Source organism: Elephas maximus, chromosome 2 (assembly GCF_024166365.1).
Source record: "Elephas maximus indicus isolate mEleMax1 chromosome 2, mEleMax1 primary haplotype, whole genome shotgun sequence".
Classification (NCBI taxonomy): domain Eukaryota; kingdom Metazoa; phylum Chordata; class Mammalia; order Proboscidea; family Elephantidae; genus Elephas; species Elephas maximus.
In genome coordinates, this window is record NC_064820.1 from 154,647,783 (window position 1) to 154,670,334 (window position 22,552).

Consider the following 22,552-nt stretch of genomic DNA (forward strand, 5'->3'; position numbering starts at 1 on the left):
GGAAGGGGACATGAGCATTTCCTCGATGGCTGAAAAACGATGAGGTGAGACGCGTAACTTCAGGGAAACAGAGAAGAACAGGAAGTATGCAAGAAAGGAGCACTTACCCAGTAGAACAATATATTCCAGAAGTGCACACATTCCAAGTCAGTACTGGACTGTAAATTTTTTCTTTTCAATATTCTCTCAAATTAGTACAGTAATTTACTTTGTAGTCTAAACTTAGATGTTCATTCACCAAGGAGAGAAAAGACATCTAACCTCTTCTCTCTGGCTGTTGCACGAGGAGATATAACATAGGTATTGCTTACACCCTGGTATGGGAATAAACAAAATTTTTTTTTTGATAAATATATTACATTAACCATGTATTTGCTAGTAATGGAAGGCAGGATACAAGTTCTTATAGGAAAAGGGACTTGAAGCAGAGTTTTTTGATAGAGAAATTTGAGGAAGCTTCAAAAAGATCTAAAAATGGCTGAGTCGTGACACTGCCCCTTCAGTGGTTTGTTCTGCTAAGCATTCTTCTTGGGACCTTGTGTGCACCTCAAATGGGTCAAGTATTTCTCATGAGTAACAGCAAAGGACTTCAGAGTAGAGCTATCTCAGGACACAGTCTGCATTGTCTCTGAAAGTAGAATGCATTGCATTAGAAGATTAGAGAATAAGGTCATATGCTTCAATGGCATCATTAATTATGAAGAGATGTGTGATGGGAAAAGTCAAGGCCTTTTAATTTTTAAGCAATTGTTCAAAACCCACTGAAACTCTACCAAGAAGATATTGAAATTCTAGATATCAGTGATAATTCATGGGCATTCTCATAGAAATAGCCCTTAAAACCAGTGGAAGACTATCACCTAACATATACAATTCATAACTATGAACTCAAGGATACTCAAAACTTTAATATGGGAACAAATTCTCTGCAAACTATAATTTGTAAAGTGATTCTCATCTCTCCCTAGACATTAAAATTAGGACAAAAAGAGAGACCACTGTACAGCTGATCTTATAGAACAATTTAGAAAAGGAAGAACAAATATTTCATCATCTCACTGTGACCACCAGTTACGAAACAGCGACACTTTCAAATCTGGAGGAGCCCACATACTCATAACTATAGATAAATAGAAATGATAATGTCCCAGTATGTGTGTTTTATTAAATAAAGCTATTTTGAGGCAAGTATTACATTGAAAGGCATACTCCTTAAGCACCAAGGGTAGGGACCAATATGAGGGCATTAATAGAAAAATGGTCTACACTGTCATTGAACTGTCAGACATAGTTGCACAAATAGTAGAGAAACATAGTTGACTAAGCAGCTGGACTTGAGGAGAATAGAGCCCAGTCTATCCTATAACACTGTCCAAGCCAATAGTCAATCTTAAGCAACTGAAACCATTTTTCTTGATTCTTTACTAACCCAAATTAGTAGATGATGATTCTAAGTACATGTCCTCCCAAGCATAAAAAAAAACTAAAAAGCATACATACCAGAAAATATTAGCAAAGAGGCTTCCAGCTTAGTGACTATCACTATCCTCGACAAGATGAGATGATAACACCCAAATCACGTGCTCCCTAGCAATTAGACTGAATAGCTAGATAGGGTTAGCAGAGGAAGTGAGGTCTGAGCTGAGGCCCGAATGACAAAAAGCTAGCCATGAGAATATCTGGAGACTTCCAAGAAAAGGGAAAGTTCTGTAGTGGGGAAGAATTTAGCATTTCAAGAACAGAAAGAAAGCCAATGTGGTTGCTGTGTAATGAGCACAGATTTCCTAGTCTGTTTTCACTTAGAATTCTTACTGTACAATAAAAGATAAAAATCAGAGTTCAAGACACAGTCTTTCAGCAGTATGGATTGTACTCAAAATTTGTCTAAAATTTTCACCTCAAGCATTTTATTTCCAAATTCAAAATGTGAGGCTTTATGACATTTAAAATTGAATAAAAAGATCTCATTTACCTAATCTATAGATATAGTGCAAAATGGAATCCATGTACACATGAGTGTTGTTATGGATTAACTGCATCTCCCAAAATGATATGTTGAAGTCCTAACCCCTGTACCTATCTATGAACATGACTGTATTTGGAGAAATAGGGTCTGTCTTTGAAGATATTATCAGTTAAGTCATATTGGTACAGGGGCCTGAGTGGTATCTTATAAAAAGGGAGAACAGACACAGAAACAGAGTCACACACGGGGGAAGACACTATGTGAGATCTGTCTACCAGCCAAGAAATGCCAAGAAACATTCAGGGCTCCCAAAAGCTGAAAGAGACAAGGAAGAATTCCTACAGCCCAAGAGAGAGCGCGTAGCCCTTCCAATAATCTGAATTTGGACTTTCAGCCTCGAAAACTACAGGAAATAAATTTCTGTTTTTTAAAGCCACCTACTTTGTGGTATTTTGTTATGGCAGCTCTAGGAAACTAAGACAAATGTTTATTACAATATTCTTTGTAATAGCAAATAAAAAATTGAGCAACCTAAATGACCATCAGTAGGGGAGTGAATAAAATTAAGAAAATATTTACATCATAAAAAAAAGATCCATATATGCTGATAGGAAACCCTGGTGGCATAGTTGTTACGAGCTAAGGTGCTAACCAAAAGGTCGACAATTCAAATCCACCAGGCGCTCCTTGGAAACTCCATGGGGCAATTCTACTTTGTCCTATAGACTCGCTATGAGTTGGAATCGACTGGACCCCCAACAGGTTTCGTTTTGGTTTTATATGCTGATAAGCAAGGAAATCCACAATACATTTTTGAGTGATTCAGCTGCAGAATAGTCTTTATAGAAAATCACATTTTTTGTTTTCCCCGTACCAAGATTACATATATAATTGATTGCATATCAAACAAAGGTCTGGAATGATAAAACGTTAAGAGTATTTTACTTTAGAAAATTGGAGTGAGGGGAATGACTTTATTTTTTGTCTCCATATTGCGTAACTTTTTCGAAAAATCTTTTATTTCCTTAATATTTTAAAACACCATTTTCTAAGTTCATCAAAAATCCTATGCATGAACCCAAAAATATTAAACACTATAACCCAACTACAGAGACACCCTTATTAGCCAAGGGGGCTGTGAGAAAACTGAGCCTTTCTGGTAACTTGGGACTTACTTGAAGGGAAACGGATCTCAAAATTCTTCAGGTGAGATTTTCTCTTTTAAATTGTATATAACAGAAAATTACTCCATTACGGAGTCTTTGCAAAATTAATGCAAAGCCATCCATAAATAAATAAAACACAAAGCTACACTAGTAAACTGAGTCAATTTGTTCATGCTAGAGGTACATCTGAAGCAAACTTTGCTCCTTCTATAATCTAATTTATAAGCTTTGACTTAGGAAGACTTCTTAAATTTGAAATCAGGCAACCACATTTAAAAGAGCTGTCTCTTTGTAAATTTTTCTACCATTCTCAATCACTCTTTTATTCAACAAATATTTAATCCCTGTTATGTTCCAAGGCCTAGCAAGTAGCCAGTAATAATAATATTCTTTTGTTGTTCATTTACTATATTCCAGGCATTGTTCTAAGTCCTTTACATGTATCAACTCAGCTAACAACCTTATCAGGCAGGTAATTTTAGAAATGATAAAACTGAGGCAAATACATTACTTGCCAAAGATCACACAACTAATACGTCTCTGAGCTAGGATATAAATACAGGCACTACATCTTGAGCTTGAAATCTTAATCTCTTTATAACTCTTTAATAAGTTTACAGTAACAAGCCAAATGGCCTACTCTTGGTAAATTTACAGCCTAATTGGTGGTGTAAACAACAGGTAATTTACACTTTAGTATAATAAATGGGTAATATTTATCCCAGTAGATGGTAGAATACATGGGATTATAGACACTAGATGTTTAGTTCAGCACTTCAGCACTGTTTGGCACAAAAAAAATTGGTTGAATGAATGAATGAGAAAGGGAAGCACAGAGTACAGGCAGAGCCATAGTAAGTCACTTAACCTAAATGGAGGTCAAGAAAGCCTTTCTCGAGTTAGTGTAATTTAGGTTGAGACCTGATGGTTAAGTAGGAGTCCCAGACAAGGTGAGCCTTTTAGGTGGAGTTAACAGTTTGTTAAAAGGCTCTAAGGCCTAACGAGTCACTGGGTGGTGCAAGTAGTTAATGCACTCAGCTGCTAGCTGAAAAGCTGGAGGTTTGAGTTCACCCAGGAGAAAGGCCTGGCGAACTACTTCCAAAAGTCAGCCATTGAAAACCCTATGGAGCACAGTTCCACTGACACAGATGGGGTTGACATGAATCAGAATTGACTGAACAGCAACTAGTAACAACTGGTAAGGCCCAGAGAAGAAGAGTAATTAAACTTCCTGAAACTATGTAAATAATATCAGAATGGATTGAACATATAGTGAGGGAATGTAGTGAGACTGGAACTGAAAAGGTAAATGGAGCACTCATAATCTTGCACATCTCTTTTAAGAAACAGAAACTTATTCCTGAGAGCAAAAACTGACGGGTTTTAAGCATGAGAAATGACATGACCAAATCATTTAGGAAGATCACTTTGGTGGCGGTCAAAAAACTAAATTGGATGGTGAAAAAAATTACATATGTACATACATGTATATGCATATATACGTGTACAATATGTAGTATTATATTTTTATTTAGACAAACACACAGAGAAGTTAGGAAACTATTGCCATTTGCTAGGCAACAAATAGTAACAGCTTAACTAGGGCAGTGTAGTGGGGATAAAGTAGAGTGATAAAAGAGCTATTTAGGATGTAGGATCAGTAGGACCAGAAGTAGTGAGGGAAGGGGAGAAGTCAAGAGTTATGGGTTAAATTTCTAGCTTCAGTAACTGGGGTAGGTGGTCCAAACAAGTAGTGCCATTTTTTTCAGTCACTAATGAAACAGGAGGAAGAGCAGGTTTTCAAGGAAAAGAAGAGCTAATAACTTTGGTTTCGGGCATTCAGAGTTGAGTTGCCTGAGGGATATTTCTAAGTGAGTGTTTCCAGTACACTCAATATCAACTGAATATACTAAATCTGAAGCTCAGAAGAGATCAGGCTTAGAAATATAGATTTGAGAATCATCAGCATAGGGCTAATAATTGAAACAGGGGGAGATGGAATTACTAGGCCATTGTGTTAGTGTATCAAACACCTTCCTTTTCTGGCACATATGGAACTGAGGCATTCATGGCATTGAGATCTTGGTAAGAATTATGTTGATAAATGATTTATGTAAACCCAAATATGGTGGAGGCTTCTCAGGTGTTGTAGTGAAATTAGTTCCTTTATGTGGCCTTATGCCTTGGTTCTTTAGAAAAACGGCTTGACAGATTTTTCCTCTAAGCTCTGAGACCCTTCCCATAATTTTCTATGCTAGGGGATTTCTTACTTTTGTCCAGGTTGATGAATACTTCCTGGGTAAGCTATAAACAACTGATTGTTTTATACTTTTTGTCTAGCCCTGGGCTGCAACCTGCCCTGTGACTGGTACGTACCTTGCAGAGATTGGTCAATATACTTATGGCCTACTATGCAAATGACATATCTGTGGCCTACCAAGAGATCAGTCAGTTTGTGGCCCTGGTAGGAGGGCTATGCCTTGAAGCTGATGTGTTTGCTTATGTATGCAGACAATCGCACAGACGTGGGCAGAGAGAAACAGAAGGAAAAAGATAATTGAGAAGAAGCAAAGAGGAGGCAAGGAACCTCCTAAAAGAGCTGCAACATGGATCAACGGCTGCAACACTGAAGGCAGAGAGAGGCCTGGAAGGGGCCCTGCAGCAGAATCAGTGGTGACAGCAGGGAAGCTGATGGCCAAGAAGCCTGTCCTCAGAGGGCTGAGAGGTCTGCACGGCTGACAGTGCATGCATGGCAGAGAGAAGGGTCTGCTTGCTTGCACAGCAGAGAGGAGCTGAGAGAGCCATCCTGCACTGAAGGGCAGGATGTACTGTTCACTGAGGGGGAGCCTTCCAAGTTTTGGCTACATGCTTCCTGATTCTGACCTGATCCCAAGTTGTCCTTAATAAACCACTCAGTTGTTAACTAGGGTCTGTGAGTTCTGTGTGGCCATTGCAACAAATTATCAAACCAGGGAGAAAAGTAGAGGGGCATGTGAAGGGCAGCTGGTGTCAGAATTAGTAAAAAGGTTGGAAAATGGAGGTGTCTGATTTCCACCTCACAGGAATCAGCTCTGGGCTGGCCCTGGTCATTATGTTCCCCCTGCAATTAGACAGGTTCTGATGCTACTCCCAGCATTTTACAGCTGTTACTCTTGCAAATGTAGCAAAATACCTAAAGGTACAACAGAATATGTTGCCCAGCACCCTTATTATTTGCAAACTTGGAGAAATAGTCCAAAGCCTAGATACTAAGGGAAACTTTGTTTAAATGTCCTCAGTCTCTACTGAAATCTTAGAATTATGAAAATATTTCGCTAAGAAAAAAGTGAAGTCTCCAAATACCAGCATATGCGTTTGTAGACTTAAGGTCTGAGTAATTGTTAAAAAAAAAAAAAAAAAAAACTTTCCTCTTCAATACAAAATTAAAGTGGGCTTTAAATGTTTGCTTCATGAGGCTAATGATTATATTCAAACCGAAGCTTTTTTTATAAACCAATCTGTCAGAAATTGCATGCAACTCTGCATTTTGTAAGGTTTATCGACTTATTTTTCAAAAATAGCTCATCAGAGGCATTAGATTAACTTTAGAACATGTGAAGTTTAAGAGACTATGAAAACCATGTTTAATACATTTTGAAGTATCAGACTATGATACTGACTTCCTTTATTAGTAATTTTGATAAACTGACATGGGTAAATTACTCAATTCTCAGATTAAATAACTACAGGAATTAAATGGAAAATACTTAGAAATAATTCTAATTCAAACCAACAGATTTACTGATCTGCACTTGAGAATCATTATTTCCAACACTTTAAGCAAGTGACTTGAGTGCTTTAAAAAAAAAAACAAGGTATAAGTAAACCTTAATCTATGAACATGAAGGTAGTTTTGGAAGGTTCTGTACCTTTTGTCTCCTAATCTCCAAATAGAATTGGAAATTTAATACAAAGCAATTTAAGACATTTCCCAATTTCCTTGCCCCTACTGTGTTCTTTTACTCAAAACACAACATAGCTGCTGCTTTAGCTGCAAAGGACCAAATTGCTCAGTCATTAAACCCCACCAAGAAAACACCCCAGGAGAGGCTCTCACTCCCACTACCTGTGAAAGAACAAGACACATTATGCAGTGAAAATTAGCTACTTTTATTTACTGTGTTAGAAACAACTTCATAAAACGATTTGCAACTCTACATGTGGAAATGTTTGCTTTTAATAGCTGAGAAAGGACCTAGTGCACAGGAAAAAATTTGCAAACTAGCTTCACTGCTTCTAGGCTAGACTCTTACTGATCTCAGATGGCACCACAAAGCAGTAGTAACAGCTTCTAGCAAACAGAAAAACAGCAATGTCCTGCAATGAAACTGTGATTATTAAGGTTGAATTGTTCATTCCACTAAACCTACAACTTTCCTACATTTTTCCATCTATACAATCCTATTTCCTACAAGATAAACACCTAGCCTAATGGTTTAAAAGGGATAGTTTCAAAAGAAGGTAATGGAGGGAATAGGGACTACTACAAGAACATAACAACCAGTCCAAGGTTTTTCTTTCAGTGGACTGTCTAAAGACAAAGTAACAAAGCTCCTCTTACTTCTCTAAGAGTGAGTCTAGCTCTTCCTGCAAAGAGCTGAGCTGCTCCTTTTCTCGGTCTTCCTTTTGTTTGAGTTCATCCAGAACGGCCTGGAATCTGTTCTTGAGAGCCAGGTTCTCCACTTTCATGATGAGATCCTCCTGTCGTTTTGCCCTGTCCTGAGTCTCCTGGAGCTTGCCTTTCACGTTATCAATTTGTTTCTGAATTCCCATAACGAGCTGATTGGTTCCTTCATTTTCCTGGTGCTGTTCATCCGATTCATTTAGCTTGTCCTGTAGCTGTCTCTCCAGGTCTTCCTCAGTGTCGATGATGTTTATATCCTCCTCATCTTGATGCTGTGTCTCATCTTCATCTTCACTGCTGCTGCTGAGGTCATTGAATATCTCTCGAAGCTCATCATGTTCCAATGAGTCATGGCCCTGCCTGTGGCCAGACATTCCCGGAGAGGCGATATCAAGGCCCTGATTTTCTGTCTCTTTTGTCTCATCTTCAGCAATTATTTCCCAACGAGTACTGACAGCTTCGGCATCTGTACTCAGCAACCTCTTCACTTCCTTTTCCACATCTGGAGATTCAATATACTTCTTTTTTGCTGTCTTCCTAAACCTTCTCTTTCGGACATTTTTCAGAGGCAGGGTAATTCCATGGTTCCAGACAAACTTTTTCTCTTTGTCTTTATCCTTTTTCTTGCTTGCTTTGGGATCAGCGGCAGCAACTGGCTCTTCCACAGGAGGATAGAGATCACCATCAACTGTGGCTACAAGCATCTGACAGACATCAGCTGTCTTGTAGAAGGTTTTTTTATCAATGGTTTTCAAGCTTTCCATAACGCAGGGCAGATCTACCAATTTTGCGGCCAACGGAACCCGGTCCACTCTGACAATACCATGACGACCATCAGGGTGTAACTCAATTGTCAGTCTGTCTTTCAGGTTGACATGGCCAGACTGTACTGCCCGCCTCACAGTCGAGGCATATTCCGGAGGTAGGCGTAAGATAAACTGGCTCTCTAGTTCATGAGGAGCGTCGTCTTTGCTCTTACTCATCCTGATTTCTCTGTGACTCACTTCTCTGGTAATAAGCACTTGCTTCAATATAAAATTCCAATTACTGCAAAAGTTAAAAAAGCCACTTGTTATGAACTGAAATCTTTTAATTACAAAGAGTTCTAAGCAGAATAGCAGCTAAGCGTCTATTTTGTCTTAATTCTGAATTAAACCCCAGGTATTTTCTCTAAATATGCTGTGACTGGATACCAGTCGTTACTGACACAAATTCGCTTATTCAGTTACTTTCATTTAAATCAATTAGATGCAAAGTCAAGCTCCAACCTCTAGGTGCCGCTGCTGGACAATGCAGAGCGAGCTAGCAAGCAGGAAAGCAAATGGCGGTTCCCGCCGAAAGCTTTTTCGGCACAAAGAGCAGGGCCCAGCAGACACTCCCAATCCACAAACTCTCCCGGAACAAAGATATTCAAAAAGCGAGCGCAGCGAGCTCTCTTCGTCTCGAGTACTTACCATCCAGTGACGATTACAAAAGCAGCTTCTTCGGAAAGGAGCAGACGGAAAAGAAGCCGCTCGGAGCAAGGCGACTTGGAGCCGAGAGTCTCCCTGATTCCCTTTGTTCTTCCCGGCGCTCGGCAAAGTGATCCGCTGCTGATTAAAACGAAAGACCTCAGGACGGGCAGCGCGAAAGCTCGCCGAGATCCGAAACTCCGAGAGCCAGACACAGCAGCTCGGCAGCTCGGCAGCTGGGCAGCTCAGCAGCTCGGCAGCCCAGCTGCAAAGCAGCTCAGCGACCCCAGGTCCGGAGCTGCAAAACGAGCCGGAGCAGGAAGCGCTACGTCACGGCGCGGGCGGGAAGCGGCTGTGAGTGACAGCACGGTCCCTGCGGAAGTGCGGGCTGGCCATGCGCGCGCAGGCGCAGTTGGGTTGTCAGGCGTGGAAAAACTTTCGCGAGAGTATGGCCTTAACGGAATAAAAGCGAGAATGTTTCATAAAGAGTTATTGGTTTGAAAATATTTAGAGAAAACAGTTCCAAGAAAGACATAGATCCATCCTTCTTTCCTCCCTCCCCTATTAAGTCCGGGTTTTTACCGGATTGCTTTGGAGCCGGACAGCGTCTAGGCTTCAGGGCGATTCCGGGAGATAAACGCGTCGGTGCCGAAAGCGTCTTTGCTTCTGGCAAAATGTCGGGTCCCCACCCCCCACCCCCGCTCCCGAGGATATCCCATCGAGTGGGTTTTAAAGTACCGAAATCAGTGCAATGAGGAGGGCAGTGTTGCCCACTAAATAATTCAATGTCTACATTTTGTGGATTTTGAAAATGCCCAGAGAACCCGTGATATCTGGATCTATTTCTATTCTGAAGAATTTCGGGGAAACAGGGGTGATTTTTCCTTTTAATGCGTTTGACGTATATATAAATGTAAACAGAAATAAGTGTTCTTCTGAAGGCGTCTGTTCATTTAGGACAGAATTGTCTCGTAGATAATCTGTTAAAGTAGTATATATATACTGCCCCTCACCAGTAGTATTTTAATGAGTCTGGAAATCACTTTGGAATTTTTTTCACTCCACTTCTACTATTTTGCTCTTTTCTGCCTATGTCTTCTATGGGAAGCCAGGTATTTATCAACAACTACGACGGCAGTGGGTTTATGTGTATAGTATTTCGGTGAACTATGTGACAGTTTGCACTTATTCCTACTCATTTCCATTTGTTTTTTAAATAGGTAAAGCATCAAGGTCATTTAGAATTTAATTCCTATCCTTTCTTAAGGTAACTTTCTTAATTTAAGAAAACACTCTTAAAATCTCATTAACATTTCCAAAATTGCTTTATTTATGTACATTTTTATTGTTATCACCCCAGACTAAAATCTCAGTCTTAGTCAAGACCTTTTTTATCTTGTTCTTTGTGTTCCAGTGCCTAGTTCCAGAACACAGGAGTTACACACACTCACAAAAATTGCTAATTGAACAATTTAATTGATCCATCTAGAAAGAACATAAATATAAACAATCCTATAGTTATTTGTGAGAGAAAATAAATGATATAAAACCACTTTTTTATATATTTCTAATACATAAAGTTATGCTTTTCCATCTAGTAAATGAGAGGTGAAGGAGATTTACTAATAGTGTATGTGAATATATCCTCTTTTGTGTAGGTAGACTGTGTTCCTGTATCATGGGAGTAAGTTAAAATGGCCTGGCACCAGTTTGATTTTTTTATGTTAATTTTGAAGGCGCAATTATGCCCTCCCAGAGGACTGCACATTATTTCACTTCGTCCTACAATGTGTTCAAGAATGTTAGCTGACTCGTCCTTAATTTCCAGGATGATCTATTTCCTCTTTTGTGATGAAATTTTTTCAGTGTGCTTGTTCCTCAATTATAGCTGATTTTATAGGTGTAAGAATTTAACATGCTGACTTCTGTATAATCCTTTATTTAACCATGTAAAATATTAGGCCATACTTATATAAAAAATATACATGACAATAATCCAAGAATTATTTTGCATTTTAATTCCCTGTGAGTTTTATGATGCTCAAATATTCTTGTCATCAAAAATAGATTGAGATAAATTCTATCAAATTCAGATTTTCCAAAATTAGGAAGTGTTTTAGTTAGTAAAAGTTTAAATGGAAGACTGTGTGAGATAATTAAGGGATTAGCTGAATTACCCTGAAGTACCTAGCCCCTTGAATCCTGAAGCATAGTATCTGCTTTTGATTGTAGCACACGATCTAAATGCTATGTTGTATTGTGAGGTGCGGTGGAATCAGTTCCAACTCACAGTGACCCTGTGTACAGCAGAACAAAATACTGCCTGATCCCTCACCATCTTCACAGTCACTGCCATGTTTGAGCCCATTGTTGCAGCTGCTGTGTCGATCCATCTCACTTAAGGTCTTCCTCTTTTTTGTGGGCCATCTACATGCTGTACTTGGGGTGAAATTATACCGACCTTAAAGCTAAGATCTCTGCCATATCACCATCACCTTAATGTCCATTGATTAATCCAGTTGTTTCTTTCAAATCCATTTAGACAGAAAAACACAGACTCTGACTGGAAAGAATTACCCTCCTGTGGTTGCTCCATGGAGTATCTGTGATACCAGTGAACCAAAGATTTGAGGAGAGTGAGAAATTGTCTAGTGTGGTATCAGTTCCTCCAAAGCCTTCCTTTGTAGCCTTTAATAAAAGCACTTATGATAAATGAGCATGACAATCAGGCTACTGCTAATACCATACATTTGAAAATTCCCTTTAATAAACTTTCAGCTTCTTTGGAGGTTAAATACAGGTGAAGGGAGAAGTCCTGCTTATATTTTGGAAGTAGAAAATTACAGGATGAGGAATAGCAAACACTCCTCCCCTCAAAAAAGAAAAAAAAAATTAAGCTTATTTACTGCTATATCATTTGTTTTTTAAAAATCAGGTTACCTACAAATATGAACAACAGTCTCCTATATCAAGTAGGAAGCTCTCTGTAGGGGTAAAAAAAAAAAAAGAAAGAAAGAAAAACTAGTATGCACTAGTTTAAACAGTAAGAAAATTTATTATCCCAGAAAACAGGCAGCATTGTCCAATAGAAATATAATGAGAGCTGCAAATACATGCTACATATGGCATTTTAAGTTTCCTAGCAGCCAGAATGAAATGGTAAAAAGAAACAAGTGAAATAAATTTTAATAACCTATTTTATTTAATCCTATATATTATCATTTCAACATGTAATCAATATAAAAACTATTAATGATGTATTTTACATTCTTATTTTGTACTAAGTTTTCAAAATCTCGTGTATTTTACGCTTACAGCACCTCTCATTTTGGACTAGCCACATTTCAAGTGATCAATGGCTACATGTGGTTGGTGGCTACTATATTGGATAGCACAGGCCTGGAAGTATGGCTGGCTCTAAGCAAAAAAAAATTATGGCCTGCACAATTTGTTTTTTCTCTTCCTAATTTTGAAAAAGTAGCATTTATTTCTACTTTTTCCGTTATTGTTTCAGCTCTGCCCTCATCTGCCTGTAAACATTCAAGCTGGCTACCACTGTGTGTGGTCATAAAGTGACTGCCAACAATAACTGGGGAATTTCCTTCCTTGTTCATGGCAAATTAAGAGAGTGGCTCTCCCCTAGCCAAAGTCTTTCTTTCAGTCTGATTGGACCAATTTAGGTCATGTTTCTATCCCTGGTTCAATAGTAGTCCCTAGGGTAAGACCCTAAACCCATGCTTCTCAAGGTGGGAAGGGGTATATTTGGTAATGGCTGGAGACATTCTTGGTTGTTACAACCCGTGGGGCTGGGCACTTCTGGCTAGACATCCTACAAAGTACAGGACAGTTCCCACAACAAAGAATTGTCTGGCTTAAAAGGCCAGGAGCACAGAGGGTGAGAAATTCAGCCCTAATCTTATTATTTTAAGCCTATATTCCTAAGCCAGGCACTGTCAAAAGGAATGAGATTACCATTATTGGCTTATATTTATCAGGATCTAATTTAAAAAAAAATTTTTTAATGCAGCTATGAATAGGTTCAGCTTCCTCTTAGGAAAGTAGGGGGTGGAAACCTGAACTAAAAAAGAAGTGTTAGAAAAGAAGATGGGCAACCAATAGTATCTATTAAAGAACTGATTGTTTTTGGAATGATAAAAGCATGTATGTATTGAAAAAGTCTGGATAGATATCAAAATATATATCAGTGATTATATAATGCCACTACGGGTGATTTAAATTTTTTATCAGTATTTTCTACCTTTTTTATAATGAAAATTTCCTTTTTATATCATAGAATTTCTTTTTATAATGTAGAAATCTTTTTACAATGGAGAAGTTATTGAGTAACCCATTTTTTAAAGAAAAGGAAGCTTTGTTAGTATATTGACTTCTTCAAAAGTAAATGTCAGAAGGGAAGATTCCGTGAGGATTCTTATTTTAAGTTAACGTGAATTTTAAGATATTAAGAAGACAATGTTTTATTTCCATTTTTGTGGACTGTTTTATTAACGTTTGGGCAAAAAATAAATAACTATTTGCACCTTTTATACTAAATCAACTGAAATTTTAAAATAAGTCCGAACAGTCTCTAAGGAGGGCTTCAGAAACAACGTGCGGTAGATACCGTGTTAGGCCTCTGGGTGCCGCTGTCCCCCAATCGGTGGCTAGACTAAAGCAGAGCAATCCACTGGCGATTCTGACGCGGCGATCTGCTCGAGAAAGATCTCTGCAAGCTCTCCTGCAATCTCTTCCAAATATCTTGTTTAGGTACGTCAGGATATGTAATGACCCCGATTAGGCGCTGTCTTTTCTTTCCAGGGCATTTTTGTAATCCGGAAGAAACCGTAGCGAGTGTACTCAGCTCTGAGAAGGCGCGCGGAGCGTCAGGAAGTACTGTGTCCCTTCCGCTGTCTTTGTTCTGCCTAGTGAACTACGTAGCAGATGCACTACGAGGTTCTGGAAGAGATAGCCAAGGACTCAAGGATGGGGAATCTCGCCTCAAATCTGAGGCTGGGTGTCCAGAAACCTACTGGTGAGTGCTGAGAAGCCTGTCTTTACCGCGAGCGAAAAGAGCGGGGATGAGGTTGGTTGGGAATAGCACGATAGAGTTGACATGCCAAAGGAAGTCCCTTGGCACCTTGAATTTGAAACCTTCACTGAAAATCCTGTAAATGTTTTGCATATAGATGTATTTATTCTGGGCATAAATGATAACTAATGATTTTTAGCATAGACATTTTGTCTTGGAAATCCTGGAAAACGTCTTAATAGGAGCAAGGTTTACTCTTGAATCCGTGATAGATTAGGGCGCTCAGCAATTCTCTACAATTTATCAGATTAGTTTCAATGACCTGATATCCCACCCCTAAGTAAAGGAGAGTGAGGCAGTAAATCCTCTAAATTCCTACTGGAGAAACCATGGGAAGACTGGGAGGAGCGGAGCTGTCACCCCACAGTAGTGGGAGAGGGAAGGCAGAACAGCTCACGGCAAGATACAGGTCTTGGATGCTGATGACAGTCCTAGGATGTTGAGCCACAATGTGTGCAGCAGAATTAGCCTGCAGCAGAACCTGCCCTCTGCCTCCTTTGCATTCTTCAGGTGATCCCCATTGACCTACACGAGGTCCTGCATGCAGAGTTCTCCTACACTTTCCACACAGTCTCACAGGGCATATAGAATACATTCTGCTTGCTGTGCAACTAATGACAGCACAATACTTGATTTTGAAGAGTGACAGTTCCAGCGTGGAATAGAAGAGAAAAGTGGAAGCAATTTGCAGGTCTGTTTCAGAATCCTGGTTGCAATGGAGGTTGAGAACCATAATGCAATGCAGGTGACTTTCATCTGGGGGTCTAGTCCTAGCAGAAGCAACACTGGTCTAAGAGCTGTGCTTGCCATAACCAAAGCAACAGGACCAAGAGACTTGCTCCCATGGAGAGGTGGAAGTGATTGTAGAGACAAAAGATGTCTCTTGCAAACAATTCACCTCCAAGAATTACTATGTCATTGCTTTGTAAATTACTGACAGATGGAATCCTAAACTGGGAGCAGGCCCCGAAGTACAATGTCATCATCATCACAGCACCGTCAGGGGCAAGCTGTCCCTCTCTCTCTTCCAGCACAAGCATCACCCTGCACATTGCCCACATCAACAATAACACTCCTGTTCTCCAACAGGCCTCCTATTTGTTTCAGGCGGCCGACAGCGCCCACCCAGCGCCTCCATAGCACACTTTAGGGCCTCAGACCCATATCTGGGTCCCAGTGGCTCCACCTCCTACTTTATCGCGGCCTCGGCAAGAACTGCCTTCCCACGTGTCCGGCAAGCGCAGAGGGGGATGGTGTTTGATCAGCTACCTTTGAGCTGATTCTGCGGGTCCGTGACCAAAGTCCAACGGGGCTCAGAGTCCTTATGAACCTGCCTATGATGGTGAACCACAGCCACGGAAACACCGCGAGGACACGGCACGGGGCGATGGAGCCCGACGGCGCCGTCCTCAACGCGGCCCCGTACATTATGCAGCTCTGTTATCTGGTCACCCAGGTGGACACAGACTGGGGCGCAACGCCTGGTTTACCACGCGCTGCAGCCTAGCTAGTCCCGGCTCTTTCAACCTGGGGATATGCACGGGCGAGGTGCGCGCAGCGTTGCTGCGGGCGACAAAGACGCGACACGCCGCCGTTTGCTGGTAGCTGTGCGCAATGGCAGCAGCAGCCCTGCTGCATCTGGCTCTCACCAAGTTTGCAGGAGCTGCTGAGGGACCTCAGCGACCGACCTGCACCCTCCAACCAACGGGCCATGCTGCGCTGTTCCTTGATCTTGACCTTGATCTTTGTGCCCTTCCTCCTCCCGTTCACTCAGATGATCGCAGGCCGAGCGCTTGCGACCCTCCTCCAGCCTCGTCACTGTAGCCCGGAGCTGCTTTCAGCCTGGTCTTTGCTCGAAGTCTGGAGTTGACCCCACTACTGTGAGGGAAATTTACCCCATTCCTACAATCTATGTGTGCCTTCAGATATTTCAAACTATTAATTTAATTTCTTCGGTCTGACTCAAGAAACGTCTTTCAATTGGATATTTTCTGTAGTGCCCCTAATGAAGCCTTAAATATTACACTTGATTCAAATATATCTTTCTGTATGAGTTTTAACATTTTTATTTCCTAAGCATCGTCCTTTTATAAATCAGTCCTGCTTTTTTGGCGGGGGGGGGGGGTTCTACAAGTTTACTTGCTAGCTTCTATGTATATTTTTATTTACTTCATTAGCCTGGACAATTTCCTTGGGGGGAAAGTTTGACTATGGCTATTAATTATGTTTCGAATAGTTGTCTTTCTTGTTAAAGAGTTCCCCCCTTGGAATATTGAAAGAGCTCACTGCATCTTTAAATTTCTATCCTTTGGCTCCATATACCTGTCTTTGAGGAGCCATTATAAAAAAATAGAAATTCTCTTTCTAAGTACTGTTCTTGTGGCTTTTGATTATTTCCTTTCCTCCCTCATTTTCCTGTCTCTTCTCAGTCCTGGTGTCCCTGGGTTGAATGCCAGTATCTGGCCCTGTTTGTTCCTGAAAATGACAAACTCTGGAGAGCAGAGAGCATTCTTTCCTAACTTTTGGATAAAGATAAATAAATAAATTAGATATTCTATTCACTACCTTTTAGTAATATTGCAATAGGCAAACGAAGGAAGACAATGTATCTGGCTTCCAAGCTAAAAAGTGCTGCTATTTGAGAAAACAAACTTCTCTTGGGGAAAATATTAATTGTGATGATAGTAGAATACATATTATTCTGATAGCCTGTCTAAAAACAAGAATCTGGCCTCCTTCAGCTTTGAGGAGTAATAATACTCCCTCTTCAGTCTCTTAAATTTTAAGTCTAAATTATATATTCATGTGATTTTTTTTTCCTGTGAAATTTCAAGAGCCCAAGGTTCCCCTGACCCAAGCCATGGTATTTTCAATCACCTCATATGCACGTGAAAGCTGGGCAATGAATAAGGAAGAATCGATGCTTTTGAATTAATGGTGTTGGTGAAGAACACTGAATATACTATGGAGTGCCAGAAGAATGAACAAATCTATCTTGGAAGAAGTACAACCAGAATGCTACTTAGAAGCAAGGATAGCAAGACTTCGTCTTACGTACATTGGACATGTTATCAGGAGAGACCAGTCCCTGGAAAGGGACATCATACTTGGTAAAGTAGAGTCAGTGAAAAAGAGGAAGACTTTCAATGAGATGGATTGACACATTGGCTTCAACAATGAGCTCAAACATAGCAAGGATTGTGAGGATGGAACATGACCTGGCAGTGTTTCATTCTGTTGTACCTAGGTTAGCCATGAGTCAGAACCAACTCAAGGGCATCTAAGAACATCAGTGTTACTTTATTCAAAATATGTTACCTTTGGGTAAAACACGGCCTTCGAAAGTCCAACGCTTCTGATAAATACTTGTTGCACAATAGAAAGGAGATGGGATGATCCAATTTAAAAAGAGCCTAGCTTACTTTCTAAAAGTTTATTTTTACTTCTGATTTTTTTTTTCACCCTCCAGTCAAAGAGAAGTTGTCCTGGCTTATGTAGCTTGGGAAATTGTCAAGTCGTCAAGCTTTACTACAGAAGTGGAGGGGTGGTTTTGTTCTCTTTGTTATTAGGGATCTCTCTACTACTCCCGGAATACCAAAAGGGGAAAGCAAATAGCTTGGGAATACTGAATTTATACCGTGTGCTGCAATTTAGTGGCATTTAGACAAGTTTAATTAAATGGGCATAATAGTTTATCCTTTTTACACATATATTGTAGAATGATTATTTCCTTGGCAACAAACTAAGACAAACTGTAGATCTGGTTAATGTTTTTCTAAGTGTACAGTAACTGCTTAGGCCTCTGGGCGCCGCTGTGCACCAATCGGGGAGATACACGCCGCACTCACACACAGGCAAAAGAAGGGAAAAAAAGCCTGTGCCTCTTAGAAAATGTTCTAATTCATCGCCGGATTAAAACCAGCCATCCTGAGGCTGGCCCAAACACAACTTCTGGACCACTTCCTGCTCTGTATTTGCCTGAAAATTCTGTTGATTTAGGCTCAGAACAGCAGAGAAACGGTATCCTTGCTACTGGACTGGGAGAAAGCTACGAGGCGAGAGCAGTGGCGATTCTGCGAAGCTGCCTGGCTGCAGCGGGCTGGCCCTGCTGTGCCTTTTGGAGGAGCTGCTGTTGGGAGCCAGGGCTGGGAAGATCCACAACTCGGTGCCAGAAGAGACAGACAAAGGTTCCTTCGTGGGCCACATCGCCAAGGACCTGGGGCTACAACCCCAGGAGCTGACGGAGCGCACATCGTTTTCAGAGGTAAGACGCAGGTTTTTGCTCTGAACCCGAGAAGCAGCAGCTTGGTCACCGCGGGGAGGATAGACCAAGAAGAACTCTACGCTCAGAGCGCGTGGTGTATGGTGAATTTTAACATCCTTTTTTTTTTTTACTAGAGGATAAAATGGAGCTTTTTCCTGTCAAAGTGGAAATAATTGATATCAATGGCAACACTCCCCAATTCCAGTTGGAGGAACTGGAAGTTAAAATGAATGAAATAACCACTGTAGGTACCAGGATCCCTCTGCCATTTGGGCAAGACCTTGATGTGGGAATGAACTCACTCCAGAGCTACCAGCTCAGCCCCAACCCACAGTTCTCCCTGGATGTGCAACAGGGAGCTGATGGGCCCCAACACCCAGAGATGGTGCTGCAGAGTTGCCTAGATAGGGAAGAAGAAACTGTCCACCACCTCCTGCTCACCCCCTCAGATGGGGGTGACCCAGTCCGCTCTGGCACCCTTCGCATACATGTTCAGGTAGTGGATGTGAACGACAATCCTCCAGCATTTACTCGGGCACGATACCACATAAGTGTCCCTGAGAATGTGCCACTGGGTACTCGACTGCTCATGGCAAATGCCACAGACCCAGATGAGGGAGCCAATGGGGAAGTAACATACTCATTTTACAATATAGACCACAAAGTGGCCAAAATATTTCAGTTGGATTCTTACAGTGGAGAAATATTAAATAAAGAACCATTGGATTTTGAAGAATACAAAATATATCCAGTGAAAATTCAAGCTCAGGATGGTGCTGGGCTAATGGCCAGAGCTAAAGTGCTGGTCAAAGTTTTGGATGTGAATGATAATACTCTAGAGGTGACCATCACCTCTGTCACCACTGCAATTCTGGAAAACTTTCCTCCTGGAACCATAATTGCACTTATCAATGTGCATGACCAGGACTCTGGAGACAATGGTCACACCACACGTTCTATTTCTGGAAATCTGCCCTTTCAGTTAGAAAAACTAGTTGACAATTATTACCGTTTAGTGACAGAAAGAACACTGGACAGAGAATTCACCTCTGGGTACAACATCACAGTGACAGCAGCAGATGAGGGAACTCCATCTCTATCTTCTGAAACTCACATTTCACTGCTAGTGACAGACATCAACCACAACCCTACAGCCTTCCCTCAGGAATCCTACAGTGCATGTATTCCCGAAAACAACCTCAGAGGTGCCTCCATGTTTTTCGTGACCGCCCAAGACCCTGACAGTAATGAAAATGCTCAAGTCACCTAGTCCCTGGCTGAGGGCACCATCCAGGGGGTGCCTCTGTCCTCCTACTTCTCCATCAATGCCAACATAGGAGTCCTATACACGCTGTGCTCCTTTGACTTTGAGCAGTTCCGCGACCTGCAGTTGTGGGTGACAGCAAGGAACAGTGGGGACCCACCGCTCAGCAGCAATGTATCACTGAGCCTGTTGGTGCTGGACCAGAACAACAATGCACCTGAGATCCTGTACCCCACCCTCCCCACTGATGGTTCCACCAGTGTGGAGCTGACACCCCGCTCAGCAGAGCCTGGCTACCTGGTGACCAAGGTGGTGGCAAAGGACAGAGACTCAGGACAGAACACCTGGCTGTCCTACCGTCTGCTCAAGGCCAGTGAGCCAGGGCTCTTTGAGGTGGGGGTGCCCATGGGTGAGGTGCACACTGCGAGGGCCCTGCAGGACAGAGACATGCTCAAGCAGAGCCTGGTGGTGGCCGTCCAGGACCACGGCCAGCCTCCTCCCTCAGCCATCGTCACATTCACCACGGCTGTGGCTGATAGCATCCCCGATATCCTGGCTGATCTGGGCAGCATCAACACCCCTGCTGACCTGGATGATTCAAGCCTCACAGTGTACCTGGTAGTGGCAGTGGCCTCAGTCACTTGCGTCTTTCTTGCTTTTGTCATTGTGCTGATGGCACTCAGGCTTAGGCGCTGCACACGTCACGTCTGCTCCAAGCTAGGAGCAGAAGATTGGTGGATATGCCTGCCTCTCACTTTGTGAGTGTGGACGGGGTGCAGGTTTTCCTGCAGACCTACTCCCACGAGGTCTTCTTCACAGCAGACACCCAAAAGGGCCATCTGATCTTCCCCCAGCCCAACTACATAGACACGCTCATCAGCCAGGAGAGCTGTGAGAAAAAGGATTTTGTATCTACACCTCAGCCTTTAATTGAAGACAGAAAGGAGACATTTCCTCAGGTAAACTTTGTAGTGAATTTATATGCTATCTCCATAAAAAATAATTTCTGATTTTACTTACTTGTTTTCACTCTTTACTACAGTTTTTCTATTTCTCATACATATCTGTTGATTCCTACTACAAGTCCTGGAAAATCATTATTAAGCCTGTCTGTGTGTTTATATCTAGACATATTTATAACTGTTTTCACATTAAAAAGGTGATGGTAGACACAATGTAGTTGATTAGGGTGACGGTGCTATCTCCATTGTGGTAGGAGCACTGCATTAGCAACAGGAGATGAGCTTCTAATACCTTCTTGCATACCTCTGGCCAAATCATGTTATCACTCTGTTTTTAGCCTCCTCTTATCTGCAAACGATAGGGTTTGACTAGAACTTTTCCCAGATTCCTTCCTGCTGTAAAATTGATCCTTATAAATTTCATTAAGTCTTTTTCATTTTTGGGTTCTTTAAAATGAATCAGTTAAGTCATCCTTTGTCGCTAAAACTTAACATGTTTCCTGAGTTTATATGTGAAACAGGAAATGGGTTAAGAGTTACATTTTTATATGTCCCTTCCTATTAGCACTTCAAAAATGTAGTATTAAGAATCTATATTGGTCAGATTATTTCAGGAAGATGCTTACAGTGTAACTCTGCTTGTGTTAGGATTGCATACCAGTCTTCTAAAGAAGCCGTTGTTCCCTGAAGAAATTAATATATTCATTAAAGAATTATAGATACAGTGCTTTAAGTGGACAAGTTAGAAGGCACTTCTTAATCTTTATATCAAGATTATAGTCAATGATGGTTTTATAACTTTTTACATTCTGAGAAATTGTAAGGAAATTTAAGTTATTCTGACATACATTTAAGAATAAAAAGGCCCAACAATATTTATGTGACTAATAGTTTTCAAATTTTCTTAAGTTTCTATAAGCTGCTAATTTATCCTTGAATTTAATGTAGATGTCATCTGTTAGGATGCTATGATAATGGGGAGGGGATATTTGAAGAATAAAGATTGTTTTTTTTTAAGTAGTATTTTTAGTTGTGCTAATATAGAATTATGGGAATGTATGTGCACTGCAAATTTAACATTGTTGACTATATTAGCTCTTTGTTTAGTCTTATGACATATTTTGTGCATGCTGAAATACATATCTAATGTTTAATATGAAATGAAGCAATAAAATGAACAGAAAATTTAACGTGCAACGTGATAGAGTTTTAAATCCTTCTGACTGGTACTGTATACCTGTAACGGAAACAACTAACAAAAAATCATGTATGTATTCCATTTCAATATGTGTGTTAACTCTTCACAAGAAGGAATACATCATAGGGGAGTAAGGCCATGCTTTGATATACTTACTGTACCACAAGATATTACAGAGATAGATAAAATATAAAAAGAGGAAAGCAAAAGAGCAGTCAGGCACAAATAGATGATAAGTATATAAGAAATATATCAATGGACCAGAGATGGAACAGAAAGTGGTGAGTCAGACTAAAGTCATGGAAGTTCTAGCCTTAGACTTAAAAGCAGACATTGCAGATCATGAGATTGGCTCTGTGTAATGGAAACAAAAATTCTCTAGGCTGGACTGCTTGAATCCAAAATAGCAATGATGCCCCTTAGCTAGTAAAAAGGAGGGGGGCTTGCATAAAAATCCTGCCCACCAATTCCTGTGGCTATGACTCATTGCAAGTTGCAGACCACAGGAGAAAGATGAACACAGATTCTG

The 22,552-nt window shown here is 40.9% G+C and overlaps 2 protein-coding genes across 2 annotated transcripts; one reads left to right on the forward strand and one right to left on the reverse strand.

Moving 5' to 3' along the window:
- Positions 1 to 7,265: 7,265 nt before the first annotated feature.
- Positions 7,266 to 9,588, reverse strand: TAF7 (TATA-box binding protein associated factor 7). The gene is made up of 2 exons (XM_049873879.1): positions 9,250 to 9,588; positions 7,266 to 8,842 (listed from the first exon to the last, which is right to left on the reverse strand). The coding sequence occupies exon 2, from the start codon at positions 8,776 to 8,778 to the stop codon at positions 7,729 to 7,731; it is 1,050 nt and encodes a 349-aa protein (XP_049729836.1). The 5' UTR covers positions 8,779 to 8,842; positions 9,250 to 9,588; the 3' UTR covers positions 7,266 to 7,728.
- Positions 9,589 to 13,924: 4,336 nt separating this feature from the next.
- On the forward strand, positions 13,925 to 21,989 carry LOC126070083 (protocadherin gamma-A1-like). The gene is given in 3 exon segments (XM_049873880.1): positions 13,925 to 14,278; positions 18,734 to 20,554; positions 20,557 to 21,989. Coding segments are annotated over 3 exon segments (2,229 nt in total). The 5' UTR covers positions 13,925 to 14,187; the 3' UTR covers positions 20,874 to 21,989.
- Positions 21,990 to 22,552: the final 563 nt, after the last annotated feature.